The 14,860-nt window shown below is 42.8% G+C and overlaps 3 protein-coding genes across 6 annotated transcripts in view; all 3 read left to right on the top strand.

Moving 5' to 3' along the window:
- The window catches only part of dph6 (diphthamine biosynthesis 6), a 56,071-nt gene extending 47,598 nt beyond the window's left edge, over nucleotides 1–8,473 (top strand). For both annotated transcript variants that reach the window (XM_076108317.1, XM_076108316.1), the window contains exons 14-15: nucleotides 957–1,344; nucleotides 5,490–8,473. In XM_076108317.1, the coding sequence (XP_075964432.1) occupies nucleotides 957–1,344; nucleotides 5,490–5,608 (507 nt within the window). In that variant the 3' untranslated portion in view covers nucleotides 5,609–8,473. The remainder of the gene's footprint in view (nucleotides 1–956; nucleotides 1,345–5,489) is intronic.
- A 1,061-nt stretch (nucleotides 8,474–9,534) lies between these two features.
- Nucleotides 9,535–13,530, top strand: LOC142968435 (uncharacterized). 3 transcript variants are annotated; one of them, XM_076108291.1, is made up of 3 exons: nucleotides 9,535–9,641; nucleotides 9,907–11,136; nucleotides 11,269–13,530. In XM_076108291.1, exons 2-3 carry the CDS (start codon nucleotides 9,969–9,971, stop codon nucleotides 13,257–13,259), a joined length of 3,159 nt encoding a protein of 1,052 aa, XP_075964406.1. In that variant the 5' UTR covers nucleotides 9,535–9,641; nucleotides 9,907–9,968; the 3' UTR covers nucleotides 13,260–13,530. The 3 variants fall into 3 exon arrangements, with proteins under 3 accessions (XP_075964406.1, XP_075964404.1, XP_075964405.1); XM_076108289.1 differs by having other exon boundaries at nucleotides 9,907–13,530; XM_076108290.1 differs by having other exon boundaries at nucleotides 9,560–9,645; nucleotides 9,907–13,530.
- Nucleotides 13,531–13,680: 150 nt separating this feature from the next.
- The window catches only part of aqr (aquarius intron-binding spliceosomal factor), a 43,804-nt gene continuing 42,624 nt past the window's right edge, over nucleotides 13,681–14,860 (top strand). Inside the window, exons 1-3 of the mRNA XM_076107639.1 lie at nucleotides 13,681–13,777; nucleotides 14,245–14,349; nucleotides 14,771–14,827. Of these exons, the coding sequence (XP_075963754.1) occupies nucleotides 14,275–14,349; nucleotides 14,771–14,827 (132 nt within the window). The 5' untranslated portion in view covers nucleotides 13,681–13,777; nucleotides 14,245–14,274. The remainder of the gene's footprint in view (nucleotides 13,778–14,244; nucleotides 14,350–14,770; nucleotides 14,828–14,860) is intronic.

The following is a 14,860-nucleotide window of genomic DNA, read 5'->3' as shown; positions in this document are numbered from 1 at the left end:
ACTGCACAAATACTCATTCAGGACACTTGCTTTTTTCATGTTGTTTCACTCTCCAAGGCAAGAGGTTAGCTGTTGATACACAATTAAGCGTTTGCTAAAGTTTAATCTGAAGGTAAGTGCTGCCTCACTGAATATGGCTGATTGGGTCATGACGGGTTCGTCTGTTGAAGGGACAAAAGAGGCCGTCGTCTGCTCTTGTCAATGATTTCTGCTTTTTTTTGTGAGTGAATATCAAAATAAAATGTAAGTAACCTGTTATTATTCTGCACTTACGAAGTGGGGTGTAAGTGGATGAAAATTGATCCAGCAAATTGAAAAGCGGGTTAAGTGTTTTTGCCCTATCGACTCCGACTGAAATGGCGGTTATATAAAACACTCATTTCTCTCCCATTAGCAGATGAAGCCACAGCCAAGTATTATTAGAGGGCCATATTGTAGCACTGCTCCAAGACATTTTGTTACTGCTAATGGCTCTCCGTCCTGAGGAGAAAAAAAAATAAAGAGATTTTGGCTCTATAGATGAAATTGAGGCCATTTTCCACTAAATGTGTGTGGTGAAACTGCCATAACATGTTGTGAGTGATCTTCTTAGAAAGGTGAGAAGTCACCTAGGATAGGACCTGTCATGGTAACAAATGCAGCTCACACTGAATGCATTTGTGCAAGCGGTGTGGCTTCTTTCTGAATAGTTTGTACACACTATTATTACCTCACAATCTCGTGTTAATTGATAGCCTGTCAGTCTGTCACATAAAAACCCTGTCTTAGTGCTGTGTGGTTGAATTTTTACGATGTGCCTTACAATAATGTTTAATGTTGATGGAGGAGTGTTTGCGGTCAGAAGAACACAGCATGCATCCCAGCAGGAGGGCCATACATTTGATTGCAGTGTGTAGCACAACACAGTATATAATTTGCCAGCCAGTTCATCTAAATTCCATCTGTCTGCTTTGCAGGACTTGCTGTGGGAGCCTGAGATCAAACCCGCGCCATTATTGGTCATCGTGGTACCAGCCTTACCCAAGGGCGCAGCTGTTGAGCTTCATGTAACTGCAACTCAGGATGATCCCACCAAAAGGACTTCCTGTCACATGACTACAAAGGTGGCACGCGTATCCGTAGAGTGCCACACCGTCACGTCTGCCGACATGCGCAGTGCTTCACTCTCACTGTCCCTGGCTGTGCCCGGCGATAACCAGGAGGTCACGGGTGTAAAGGATGTAACGGACGCAGTTGCCGCTACTTTCAAGAAAGCCACGGAAAAGATGAATGCTGAGCTGGTGTCATTGTGTGCCAGGGTGTTCTACAAGTGCCGCCACTCACTGGCACAGCAGATCGTCCAAGGTATTTCGCTTTGTTTCCCACTCAAGACACTACACGTACGCTTTGGATTGATCTAATATTTACACTCATTAAGAGGATTTATCCTAAATACGCTGTTCTGTTGAAGGCAACGCTGCTCTTGCAAGTCGAGCTCCACATCACTCTATTAATGAAAACAAACTGACAGCCCGTCCCTCTCTCTGCACTGTCTTTCAAAGAAAGTTTGGAGCTGACATTGGTTAAGTAAACTCCTAAGATATTCTAGGAAGCAGTCTCTCCAGAGGATCTCCACTTCTTCCTGTTTAATTATTGTAATCCATTTGTTGTGTCTGCACTGTGTACAGTAACCCGAGCAGCTGGCACAGTCTTTTGTCATCATTACACTTTTATGCGGCACCATCTCCCGCTCCCGGGATTCTAGGTCCTCGTCAAGGCAAATGTGGAACGGTATTTGTTTTATCCTAAGAGATATCTCTCGGAGGGAAAAGGGCGAGGAGCACATCGATCACACGGGCTCAGTTGTCAAGTCATCGCTGAAGCAGTCAATTAACATTTTGGAATCTGTGCCAAACCAGCCATCTTTCTGTCATTTTTAGCTTTGACATAACTCATCTTCTTGAGGACGTGAATTATGGTAACCAGTGATGAATGGAGGAACGGTCGATCCGTTTCGAGTACGTGCTGATATGCATGACAGACCAACAGTGCTATTTGTTTTGTTACCCTATTATATAATTGTTACTAACATTGTTTCTCGATTTATGATGCGTATCATTTATTTTTTCTCATTATCCACAAAAGAAGGAGAGCAACGAGCAATGAGGAGGAATCTTGTTCAGATATTTCAAATGTGAATTTTATATGCAAAATGTATCAAATAGATGTGGATATCGCAAATACATGCTACATCTTTAGCACAGTTGAAATCAAAATGAACTATTGATGCTTCTCTTTGGAAACTATGGTAGTTTCCATTAACTGTGTTACTGGGTCATTGGTTTACTGGAGCAAAAGCAACCTCAATCTTCACCCTTGAAATGTATGTTTCTTTGATTATTGACTGCACAGACTGCTCCCCTAAAACCATTTACTGACTCATCATCGAGCTGGAATCTGTTACCTTACCCCGCACACACAGCCCAGCCCTGGCAGCTTACCCATGGGCGTTTTTATGGGTCACAGCCTATGCTCATCGGGTGATGAATCCAAAAAGTCAAAGGAGGAAAAGTAACACCTCTGGCGCTAGCAGTCACAGCCTCAGAACTGCTGCTGTCAGCGCGCAGACAGACAACAACACTGGAGCAAAATGTGACTGCACCCCCCCCCCCCCCCCACCAACCCCCGACCCCACCCTTGGGTTACTTGCGTTAGGATTCACAGCTGATAGACATGACATATGCTCCAAATGAAACCTTTAAACATCTTGTCTCAACTTGTTACTTACGATCGAAAGGTTCTCTGGAAGATAGACGGCCACATCGCAACAAAAACCTTTAAAGAAGGGCCTAAATACGCCCATTATTTTACACTCTAAGTATCAAAATCAAATACGTTTAGATGTCATTGCTTCCAAATAGAAATCATCCATATTGATTTTGGCCAGTTGGGGGGTGGCTGAAACAAACTGAGAACACAACATTGACATGTTTTCACCTTTAAAAATGGTATAAACTTTCACACATCCAACCGATACAGAGCAAAATGTTCACTTCTTCAACAGCTGAGAGCGGTGAGAGTGAACCAAAGCAGTTGTGGGCCGGGAAAACCAATACGATGAGCTAAGAGATACTATAACCCTCTGTAGAGCTGAGATCTACAGAGTTAGGTGATACTTCTTTGTGGGCTCATCACAACTAGCAACCTCTCTCATCTGTTGTTGGTATCAAATTATTGACTGTAGCTGCTTTGGGGGGGGGGGGGGGGGACGTTTTCCGTTTATCCATGGCTCTACTGCACACACTCAGCCCCTCATCCTCTTTGTGCATTCTCCTTGGACTAAATGAACAATTTTCATGAGCCAACACTTGCTAATTACCTCCTCGTTTACCGGTTAATTTGACCAGTTTGGAAGTCAGTGTAGCACAACTAAAAACCACTGGCTCTGGGCCTTGGCCACCGCTTAAAAGCCCCATAAGCCCAGCAGGCATCAAGCATTCCACTCAGGAACCTCCTTTCTCTCTCCTTTTTGCCACCGCCGTCACTTACACCCCTCCTTCTATTCACTTTGCCTTACAATATTTATATATTAATCAGTTTGAACAAAAATGGCTTTTGACGTTTAGCATAAAGGGGTGTTGTTGGTTTTAGTAATGGTTTGGTTTTGAAAACACAGAGATTTTAACAGCAACCTTTTCAACTCCCCGTGTGTTCGCCGTGAAGCAGAATAATGGCTGGTCCTCTTGGGGAGATGGTTTAGTTCCATCCCATTGCTAATGCGATGGCTTTTTGAATCTTGCAGCCTCTGTCCACTGGGCCTCTCAATTGAGGCGCCCCGTGTAGCCCAAAGGGGGGGCTGAGCCACCAGGGGATGGGGATTGGTTGAATTTTGTGTGATTTTTACAGAAGCATTAATAGGGACTGGAGAAAAGCGATCTGTCTTTTCTCGCTTTTCATGAGCAAAGACAAAAGAACACAAAATTGCCTGGTCACTCAAGTCACCTTCACCCCCCCCCTCCCTCATGTCTCTCATTCATGCATAAGCAGGCATGTCTGTGTACACAGACACTGAAAGACACTCTCAAAGAGAGAGCGCAATTATTTCCTATCCGTTAGTACAAAGATTAAAACGTCCTGACATAAAAGAGGCTTAGTGCGCAAGGTGTGATGAAGGGTGTGTTTCTTCTCTTAATAAAACCATCCTGTCTGTGATCTCTCTAGCTCACTCAGTTGTCAGCTAGCCATCTTCAGAGAGGATCCTGCTTCCCAGGGAGCACCACATGCTCTGATAACACATATTTAGGCTTTTAATGCCCTCCAAAAAAGGCCTGTGTTCAGTGGGGGTATTTTAAGCTGTAGTGCATATTAGCTAATTAGGGTGTGTGGGCTCTTTGTAAGGATGTTTGGCATGCTGCGTGTGCTTCAAATGAAAGAGAATGAGGCTTATTAAATAGTGCTGAACCGCTCACGTAACCTCTCCGTCCTGATTTCTCGCTCTGCAAGTTCACATAAATGTCAGTAGTGGATGTCATTTAAAGAGCATCGGTTTGTGTTTGTCCACTGAGACCCAGGTTTAGTTGTCAGCAATTACATTTCGGCTGTGGTTGGTGAAAAAATGATTGATTTGCTGTAGTGATGGTACTAAAGTGTAGCATACTTTCCCTACTATGCCAGATCACAGTGACCACACCCGAGTACCATCCAGCATGGTGAGGAATAAGCCAGGACAGTCAACCATGAGACAGGAACACTTGTGACCAATTAGTGCACAGAGCAGAGGAGGGAACGGGCAACATCCCAGCGGGCTGCTGCTAAATAGACAGGCTGTCATCAAGACCAGGCTCTGAGACGCTCAATGAATTCTCACATGTCCACTGCCCGTCTGTAGTCCGGCCACACACGCACTCACACACACACACACACGCACTCACACACACACACACACACACACACACACACACACACACACACACACACACACACACACACTAACAACATCTCTTGGCTCCAGTAAAACTGAGAGGTAGTCCCAACACAGCTTCCTAACATCACAACACAACAGGAGCAGAGGATGCATTGCACTAGACCCCCCCCCCCCCCCCCCCCCCCCAACAAGCTGCTGGATTGTCCAAAAGGGCATGTCAGGGTCCCCCCCCTTTCTTCTGTGTATATGTGTTTGGTTGTATATTGCTCTGTGTGTGTGAGTTTGGGAGGGATAGCTTAGAGTTCAGTCCTTGCTGACCATATGTCTGCATTGCAGGGAGTCGGATTGGGGGTTTAGGGGGGGGGGGTCTACAATCTGCCAAGGATTTGAGAATGCCAATAATTTGTAAATAGGCCTGTGATCCCCGGTCGAAGGGTTAAGTGCAGCCTCTGTCCTGGGAAAGCCCCAGTGGGGCAGATATATGAGAACCTAATGTCCAACTCCAACCTAACTTCCCATGAAACTAACGGCTCCCTCTTTTTTTTGCCCTCACCCCCTGATCTTCCTCTCCGTCTTTACCTGCCAGGACTTGAAGAGAGTTTAAGAAGCTCTCTGGGAGAGTCCAGTCCTTCTGTGGCCCTGGTTCCAGTCCTGGACTTGCCTGATTCCCAGATCCTCCACCTGTCCTGCTGGCTCAGTTTATAGAAACACAGCCAGCGTCAACAACCAGACTCCAGTCATCCACATCACTGGAATTCATTTGGGCTTTTCTGACGGAGTGACTCTGACAGCCCAACACCTAATGACTTACAACAGGTCATCAGTGAATGTGGAAAATAAAAACTGCACAACTGCTCATTAATGTTGACTGTGTGTCACCGCTGATTGTTGAAATGCAAAGTTGTGTCTGTCTGCAAGTGGTTTTGATCATGTGCGGTTCTGAGGATGTGTTTATTCCACTTCATATCCCAGAACCTATAGGCTTATAATTCACTTTGTCCTCCCCTGGAGTTGAATACTGCAGCAGCTGTTATTCTGCCTCGGAGAAGAGTCTTATGGAACCTCTATAACCTGAAGCTGCATACCAGAGGACTGGAGACCGTAGTCTACAAAAGGAGACACCAGCAGTGTCTCCTTCCACGAGGCGATAAACTGTACCCCCTGATATCCCACTGTTTCTGCTGGAATTTCTCTCACCACGTCAGCTAACACCCCTCATAAAGGCCTAGCGCCACCGCTAACACCATCTGTTCAGTTGTAAACCTGTAGATTTACTGTGTGACTGTTTGTGGCAGTGTGTAATGTGTGCGGATGAGGGGGACTGTGTTCCCCGCTCTCATGCTCTATGGGATTCAAGGTGTGTTATTATTGTGTAATAGGCAATCAGCACCGAGCACCTGAAAAGATTAAGCCTCTTTATGTTTTCTATTGATTCTAAGGCAACCTGGTTAATGGGAGAGGGACACTACAACACACAGCTGCAGGGCAGGCGTGTGTGTTTGTGTGTGTGTGTGTGTGTGTGTGTGTGTGTGTGTGTGTGTGTGTGTGTATATGCACTGGGGCTGTCAATGGACATTGTGACGATGTGGGAAGAAAATAACACTATTAACCATTGCTCCTGGAACATTTCTTTTCTCAAAGATCATGAACCGTATTGATGATGGAGTTGGAATGCTTCTTCACTCCGGCTATTCTCTTCATTGTGCTTGTAATGGCGGCAGAGTGGAGTGAGCTATTGATCTTCACCCGCCGCAATGTTGTTTTGATTGTTGTTATCAAAAATTGAACAATAGAGGCAGCCAATAGGGCCTGAAGATTTTTATTGAGGGTTTGAAAAACACAAACAAGCAATTATTTATGAGAAAGAGCAAGCCGATGCCCCATAAATATACAGTGTGTGTTAATGTGCACTTGTTTGGTTTTAAAGGGCCTCACCAGGGGGACATTCAGAATTGTTGAATGATGCAGCTGTCCAATGCACACTATGATATAGGTGTGTTTTAATACAGTACTTTCATTATATACTTGTACTACCCCAGTCAAGTAAACACCGATACATTTATTCCACAAATATTTGATTATATTTCAGTGTTTTCAATAAATGGAGCTGTTAAGATTTGGCAATGACACAAAATAGCTGAAGAAGACATTCCACTAAGAAGGTGTTCTTTGTCAGTTGTATTCTTTATGTCTTAATGTGTGTAACAGTCTGAATGCCAAACAAGACTGTGCTGAGCAAACGTGCATGTTCAGCAGTCTTGGTAAACATACAGGAAAGATTGAGAAATGTTTTTTTGTCCAAATTGATCAATGAAAATAAAGAAACGGCACACACCAGCCCAATGCATCGCAATTAAATATGTCCACTGCATTTAACTCTATTATTTGCAAGACATTTCTGAATTGAGGTTTGAATGCATGTGCTTTTATTCCTCTTAGTGGAGCAACGGTTAAATTACAAGGGCTTTATAACACGGCAATACAAGACTCAACATTTCTGTAAACACAGAGGACTGGAGCGCTGCCACTAAAATTCTGTGCACGACCGCCACTTGTCGATCACACTATAAACAATACATTCTGTCTTTCAGCGGGCCTGTTTTCATGCAGGCACAGGCAAAGCAAGAAATATCATCACACCCTCATCATAGCCCATGTGATGGCCTGTGGCAGACACATTTCTTTGTGTTTTTACCTCTGTGTGTCCTCACAAAATGAATAAAGACAGGGTGACATTTAGTTTTCTCATGTGTTTTGTCAAATGTATATTTTCTGCCAAGCTGACCTGAAACCGCTCTGCAAACAAACTGGTTGTTGTGGCTAACGTTGTCCTTTGTGCACAGTGTAGCAGCCTGCGGCTCTTGTCATTGTGGCCTTGCACATGGACTTTAACTGTGTGTTTCTTCCTCCAGGCTAATCAGGCTGATGTGTGTGACTCTCTTTCCCCGTAGCGGTGGGCCACAGTAGGGGAGCCCAGCTCAGAAGCGGCCGCATTGCACGAGACGCTGCTTGAAAATGTGGTCTGTTTGCCTCAGTGACTGTGGTTTTGTTTGTTTGCATATTTGAATCATTTTTGTTACAAAATGTATTGTTTTCTTCCCCTGACATTTTGTGAAAGCATGTCTTCATGGTCACAGCACTGACTGAATGGAACTTGTTCTAACTGTTGAACTGGTAAGCCATCACATGCTATTAAGTGGTGTCTGCTGCCCTCTTGTGGTCAACATAAACAGTGTCATTTAAAAGCTAAATAGTTTTCAATTCCATTCGTGCAGTATTTCTACGATACCGAGTCCCACAAATGTATACATTAAGCCATTAAGCATTAAAACAAGAAATATGTGTCTCTCTTCTATAATAGATCACCGATATATTTGGCTCAATGTTTTGCGTTAAGACACTAAAACAAAGAATTATTTTCTAAACATTTCAAATTTTGTTTTGTATTTTGAATTAATGGAGGATTTGCATTTTAGTGTTTTTTTTTATTCTTGATGGTCAACAACTCAGCGTTATATTATAGTATATTACGTATCTTTAATTAAACATAAATAAACATGATTTAATATTTTGCTGTGCAAATTTCATCTTTTAGACATTTTCTTGAATAACAACTTAATCAACAATGACAATGATTCATTTTTGTCGATTAACTAATCGATTTTACTTGTGTCGATTGTGTCGATTTTACACAACACACAATTGAATCACAATGCTGTAAGGCCTACCTCTGAAAACTGACATTATTATATTTTATTAAACCTGCCAAAACAAAGGAATAGATATGTACAACAAATCCAAACAACACTTGGCGCAGGACAGACAAGCAAATCCCTCGGCTCAGAACTCAGAATTGTATATACATTTATAGAATAATAAATAAATGTGTGAACCAAAATGAACATATCAGAGGGAACAGCTGGTTTAAATATGAAGTGGAAAAGCCCATCGCATGTGAAATTAACAGAGGAGGAGGACTGCTAACCCACCAGGCTGCTGCTTACAACACTGGTACAACATCGCTGCCTTTTACATTACTATTACAGTCAGAAGGCATGACTTGTTGAGCCATCTGAATAGGAAAAATGTATAATTAGTCTACTTTTCACACCATAGCCTATGCTCTGTAAGATGGATATTTTATGTAATGGGCTACATACACTGATGTGATGATGTACAGTAAAAAATTAAACATGATTGTGATAAGGGATTCTTTATATTTGTTCCTCATTAATAAAAAAAATGTTTAAGTACGGGCACGTTTTCACAGAGGTGCTATATGATTGCAATAAAGTCGTCGATGTCTGTGCCAAGTTGTGGCGCAAGGTTTGATATCCAGCAGCCTTGGCCTATCTGACGTGGGGCACCGCAGAACACTTTGTTTTGACCTACAAATGAAAGTAGGCCGAGCAGTTTTCTGTTCAAAGCAGAGTTATTGAAAGGGTTTGTCATTATATGGGTAGGTTTAGCATTATAATGGCATGGTCGTATCATTTCGCATAGCCAATCTATAAAAAAATAACACCCGTTGTCATGTGGTATCCCGCTCTGGCACCGACCGAAAACCTTTGTTTCCGGCCGTACATTTTTGAGGGACGTACATATTTGTTTGCCAGAGTAACATCCGGTGACGTCATCGACGTATTGTTAGCAAGAAAGCTAACGAGCTACAGACGCTGCCAACTTCTGATGAATTCACGAGTTATAATAGGACCGCAGGCAGCTTCAAACGTATTTAGTAAGTACGTTTGACTGGATTATATATTATATGTTATATATTAGTCATCCAACATAAGGCTTGTTAACCACCTGCTGCAGATTCCCGCAGGCTATACTGTTACCGCCTTTGTCAAATTCCTAAAACAGTAAACATAGTTTGAATGTTAATTACAGCGAGGTTAGTTGCATTTTATTTACGGAATCACATGTATCCTATTGTCATCGCATTCATTGTAATTCACGCATGCTTGCTTTAGGTTTTAATGCTTTATTTTCTTCTCTAGGTCTAATGAGAGGATAACCACTTGGGACAGGGAACAAAAATCCCGAATGTGGTGATTTGAAAATGCATCCGTGCCCTGTTTGTCCGAAATCTTTCCCGTCACCATCTAAACTTCAGAGACATTATCTCATCCACACTGGCCAGAAGCCCTTCGTCTGCACAATCTGTGGGAAATCTTTCACACAGTCTGATCATTTAAAAACACACTTGCAGAAAGTCCACCATCCAAGGCTTCCAACAGACTGTCTACTACAGGATGGCATTGTAACGCATAACCAACAAGCAAATAATAATAAACCAGCAGCAGGGATTAACACACGTGGCAGTTGTAATTACAATGTAATGCCTTCGATTGTGTCATCTCCTGTGGCCTCCCAGCTAGAGTGGAAAAGAGAAAATGTGGCTCTCAAAACTGGAAATCCACCTAAAAATATGCCACATGCAAATGATGCCTTGAAGACTCGGAGCAGTATCTCACATGTTATGGGTCCAATAACTCAGGAGCAAGTTGATTCTGCAAAAGGAGACGCATCTGTATGCAATGCCCACAATGGATACACCTGCAAAGTCCGCTTGAAGTCGTTTACTTCATCTCCTCACCGTTGGATTCGATCACCAACTCATAACAAACCAAAACAATTTGAGATGAGCAGAGAGTCAGGTCAGACCTTTTCTAAACAGGCCCATTCGAAAGGGCCCCTGCAGTCACAAGAATTGAGCTCCAGCGGAAGCAAAATTACTTTGAAGCACCAGTGTCCTAAATGTCTCAAAACCTTCTGCTCACCATCCAAATTGCAACGGCATTTCCTTATTCATACGGGGATGAAACCCTACTCGTGCATGATCTGCCGGAAGGCCTTCAGACAGAAGGTACACTTGACATCTCATTTAAGTGCAGAAAATGAATGTTCACTTTCTGTCGGTACTGAAAGGAAAAAGCAAAGGTTTTGTAATGGCAGACGAGCCTCAGGTCTGCAGCTTCAGTCGTCATTTCAGCAACGTCCCACCGGCCATCGCAATCGTGTGAATTCCTCAGTGGAACTGGAGCTACAGTGTAAAATAAATGTAAATGCTGTGCGGGACCTGGTCGAGACCGAAATCAAGTCGGAAGCAGCCGTAGAACCAGAGCAATCGTTCAATCAGTCAGATGAACAGGAGCAGCAGCGCTTCACACAGCAGTCCTTGAAACCATTCCAGAGCATGATTTGCAACAGGTCCTTGCAGTTGGAAGGTAATTCAGTGCGTCATCATAACATTTGTAGGAACCTAAAAGAGTTGGGAACTCCTACCGCTGTGCAAAACAGCGATAATGTGAAAATGTCTGATTCTGAAGAAATACGTCATTTACCTCATTTATTTGCAGATCCCGTTGACTTGAACATCATCGTCAAGCCAGAAACATGGAGCGTGAACTGCAGTGATTGCAACGACCCTCTTCCTCGGGATTGTGAGGTAATCACGTCAGCAGAACGGCAGAGGGAAACCTGCAATGCCGCCAGCGAGCGGCAGAAAATACATCGCTGCCATACGTGTTCAAAATGTTTTCCGTCAGTATCAAAACTCCAAAGGCACATGATGACTCATACCGGACAAAGGCCCTTCGGCTGTGAGATGTGTGGAAAGAGGTTTCGTCAGAAAACACACTTGAGGGTCCATTGTCGCACACACCTGTGGTCTAGATATCACAAACAACGATCGTTGTATATCAATCGGCCGCCTTCTTGCAGAGGTGGGTTCAACAGAAGGATTGCAGCAGACGTCCCAGTCCAGGAAATGTTACTACGTAAGGATTTTGAGACCCACTCTGGCAGCGATGTAGTCTCCCTGAAACGCCTGGATCAGACCCCCTCCATGGTAATTATTCAGAATGACAACCGGGAATCAGATACGATGTCGCCACATATCTCAAAGAGAAATGAGGTTGTGCGAAAGGTTTCCACAGTGAGTGTGAAAAGGACACAGACTGCTAATTCAATGCAAAATCCAGGCAACGTGCAATACAAGTGCTTCCAGTGTTTAAAGTGTTTCCCAAGTGCCTCTAAATTAGAAAGGCATGAGATGGTACACACAGGCTTGAAACCATTTCACTGTGTTTTGTGTGGGAAAGCATTTAGGCAAGCGTCACATCTGAAAACCCACGAAAGAACTCACTGTGAGAGGAAACCGTCCAAGCCAGTCAATCAACAGCAGAACGTTAGAAAAGTGAAAGCAGATAGCCAACGGCAGCCAAGGATCAGTGTTCAGATCCCTCGACAGAATATATCCGTGAACAAAGACGGTACACGTTTAAATTCTCATGTTGCAGAAGGTAATGAAGTGAGTGCATTGCTGTGCACCAGGCCCGCAATATCTATCACAAAAGTGAACAATCTCCTTAAGACAAACTCTAAAAGTAACATAACTTGTAAAAAAAGGAAAGTTCACACATGCCGAATATGCTTTAAGACCTTTGCGTTTCCGTACAAGCTCTCAAGGCACTTGGTCACTCACTCTGGGATGAGGCCGTACAATTGCTCCTCGTGCAGCAAAACCTTCACACAGCTTGGACATCTAAAAGTTCACGAGAACAGATGCAGACAGGGTGACACGGTCTCACATTATATTCAAGGAGAAATGATAAATACTAACCATCTCCAGGATAAATGCCTTGATAACCTCAGTGATTGTACAGATTTGAATGTGGATGCAACAAGAGAGCAGGTGGAGTCACATTATACAAGTGTTGGAAGAGGTTCATCTTGTTTCTCAGAGGCAATACACACTGAATGGTTGGCAGGTTCAGAAGTAGGCTTACAAGAGGAGGACAATGAATTTGAGAAAAAGCTCAGAGATGATAGTTATCAGGCTTCATGCGACTATGATCCGGCTACAGACCATTATTCATTTCCCTCTGAACTTTCCACTGAAATAGATAAGCTTGTCCAAAATCAAAACATGGCCGCTCCACCTTTCTCACAGTATGAGAGCAATGCACATAATGTAGAAGTAGCATGCCAGCCTACAGGCAACAAGCTGCTTAATGATGAACCTGTCACTTTGTTGGTTGAGAATCAAATGCAGCCAGACGATTACTGGTGTGAACCACTGAATGTGTTTGAATGTGACGTGTGCTCTGCGAGTCTTGAGAGCGAAAACGATCTTGAGCAACATATTTGTTCGACTAATGTTCAACCTAAAGTGACAGAGTCAACTCGGAAGAATCGTTGTGACATTTGCTTCAAACATTTTGTTTCTCCCTCCAAACTTGAAAGGCATTATCTTATCCACACGGGTCTGAGGCCGTTTCGGTGTGACATTTGTGGCAAAACGTTCACACAGTCGTCACACGTCAGAACACACCGACTGACTCATTGATATTAATCAACATTACTGTGTAATATTTGTTTTCGGGGGATGAACTTGTATTTATGATGATCATGATTTGTCAGTAACATGATATTGCACTGTGTTGATTGTTTCATGTTATGCACCACCTGTCATGTCAAAATCCTTGTATGTGCAACATACTTTGGCAATAAATGGTTCTGATTCTGATATTTGAGTTTACTGTATGTATGTAAAATATGTAATAAATGTCCAAATATACGGACCTATATATTTTTGTATTAAATTCATTCATATTTTATTGTGCCTCTTGTTGAATTCGTTTTGGTTTTGTTACATTTATTGGTATATTTTATGATAGCCTCTACGTACCTAAATTAGTTTGTTGTTATTATTACACAGTAGGAACGAAAGACTTGCTTTCGTACTTGGGGACGATTTTAAGGACGTACCTGTTCAGGAAGTCAGTCGCAGTCAGCGCGTTTTGGTTGTGTACATGCGTAACCAGTCGTCCAACGGCACTTACATTCATGCGGAAATAAACAAAGGTTCGTGAGCTGATTTAGTTATTATTCATATGTTTGCGTACGCTATGGGTCTATCATTAATGTTATTATAACTGTTATCCCCGAGTCAGCCTCCATATTCTAATTAGCTTAGCTTAGCTCATCACCTAACGTTAGCTAGTATTGTGGAGCAGTTTAGGTTATCCAGTGTTCGTATTTTACGACGCCTGCTATATTTATAATGATACATAATAGAAACGTTTAGCATTGATATTGTCTTTATTAAAGTATCGGGAAAACGTAAGAATATTAGCGCTATAATGTTAAGATTTGCACACACATTTGACCCACTGAAGTTTTTAACCTAGCTAAAGTTAGCCACGCTTCTCAGCACTGTTCATGTGTATAGTGGCTCCATGTTTTAAGGCGTTAGTTCAATACAAATAGCTAAGTCTAAAGCCTGTTGGTGTCCATCAGTAACTTCATATAATCTCTTATCTTTCCCACAGCTTTCATTGTAGCAGCTTGAGAGGGCCACCATGGAGAAAGAAACCCCGGCTAAAAAGGCTTCAGCGCCTTCTGTGTCTCAGATTAATGCAGAATATGTCACACAGGTAATGAATTATTGCCCACGAAACGTTACAACACCGTTGTGTTGAAATACATGATCCCATTGTGTTTTTATGCTAAATACAGATTACCTCCTCACATGCCATCAGTTGTATGCATTTCCTTGCTTACACAGAAGATCCTACTACAGAGATGGTACTAATATGTGAGGAGTGTACCTGTGACAGAGTATGTGTGCTGTGGATCACATCATGTTCAGTCTAGAAGAGACTCAATTGAAATTGGAAAATTAACCAGAAGAGTATAAATCCAATCCAGAAAACCACAAAAGTATTTCCTTATCTAGTTGAACATCTGAGTATTCCAACTGTACACACGCTGTAAGACATCATGTGTACCGTATGAACCTTGGATGTTCATGCTGCAGTTTGTTACTGCTGTTGATGTTATTGTTTCTTGTTTCAGTTGGCTAATAAATATTGGGCTCCGCATGCAAAGAATAAACTTCCCTTTGACGCCAAGGTGAGTTTTCTGCATTGCTGCATCTTATAGGTG

Source organism: Anarhichas minor, unplaced genomic scaffold (assembly GCF_050575085.1).
Source record: "Anarhichas minor isolate MPS153535 unplaced genomic scaffold, ASM5057508v1 ptg000040l, whole genome shotgun sequence".
NCBI lineage: Eukaryota > Metazoa > Chordata > Actinopteri > Perciformes > Anarhichadidae > Anarhichas > Anarhichas minor.
The sequence above is the reverse complement of the archived record's forward strand: the minus strand, read 5'-3'. Positions and strand labels throughout refer to the sequence as shown.

What these genes read in the sequence shown, in the direction of transcription:
- LOC142968435 (XM_076108289.1), top strand. Translation starts at nt 9,969, where the DNA reads ATGCATCCGTGCCCTGTTTGTCCGAAATCTTTCCCGTCACCATCTAAA.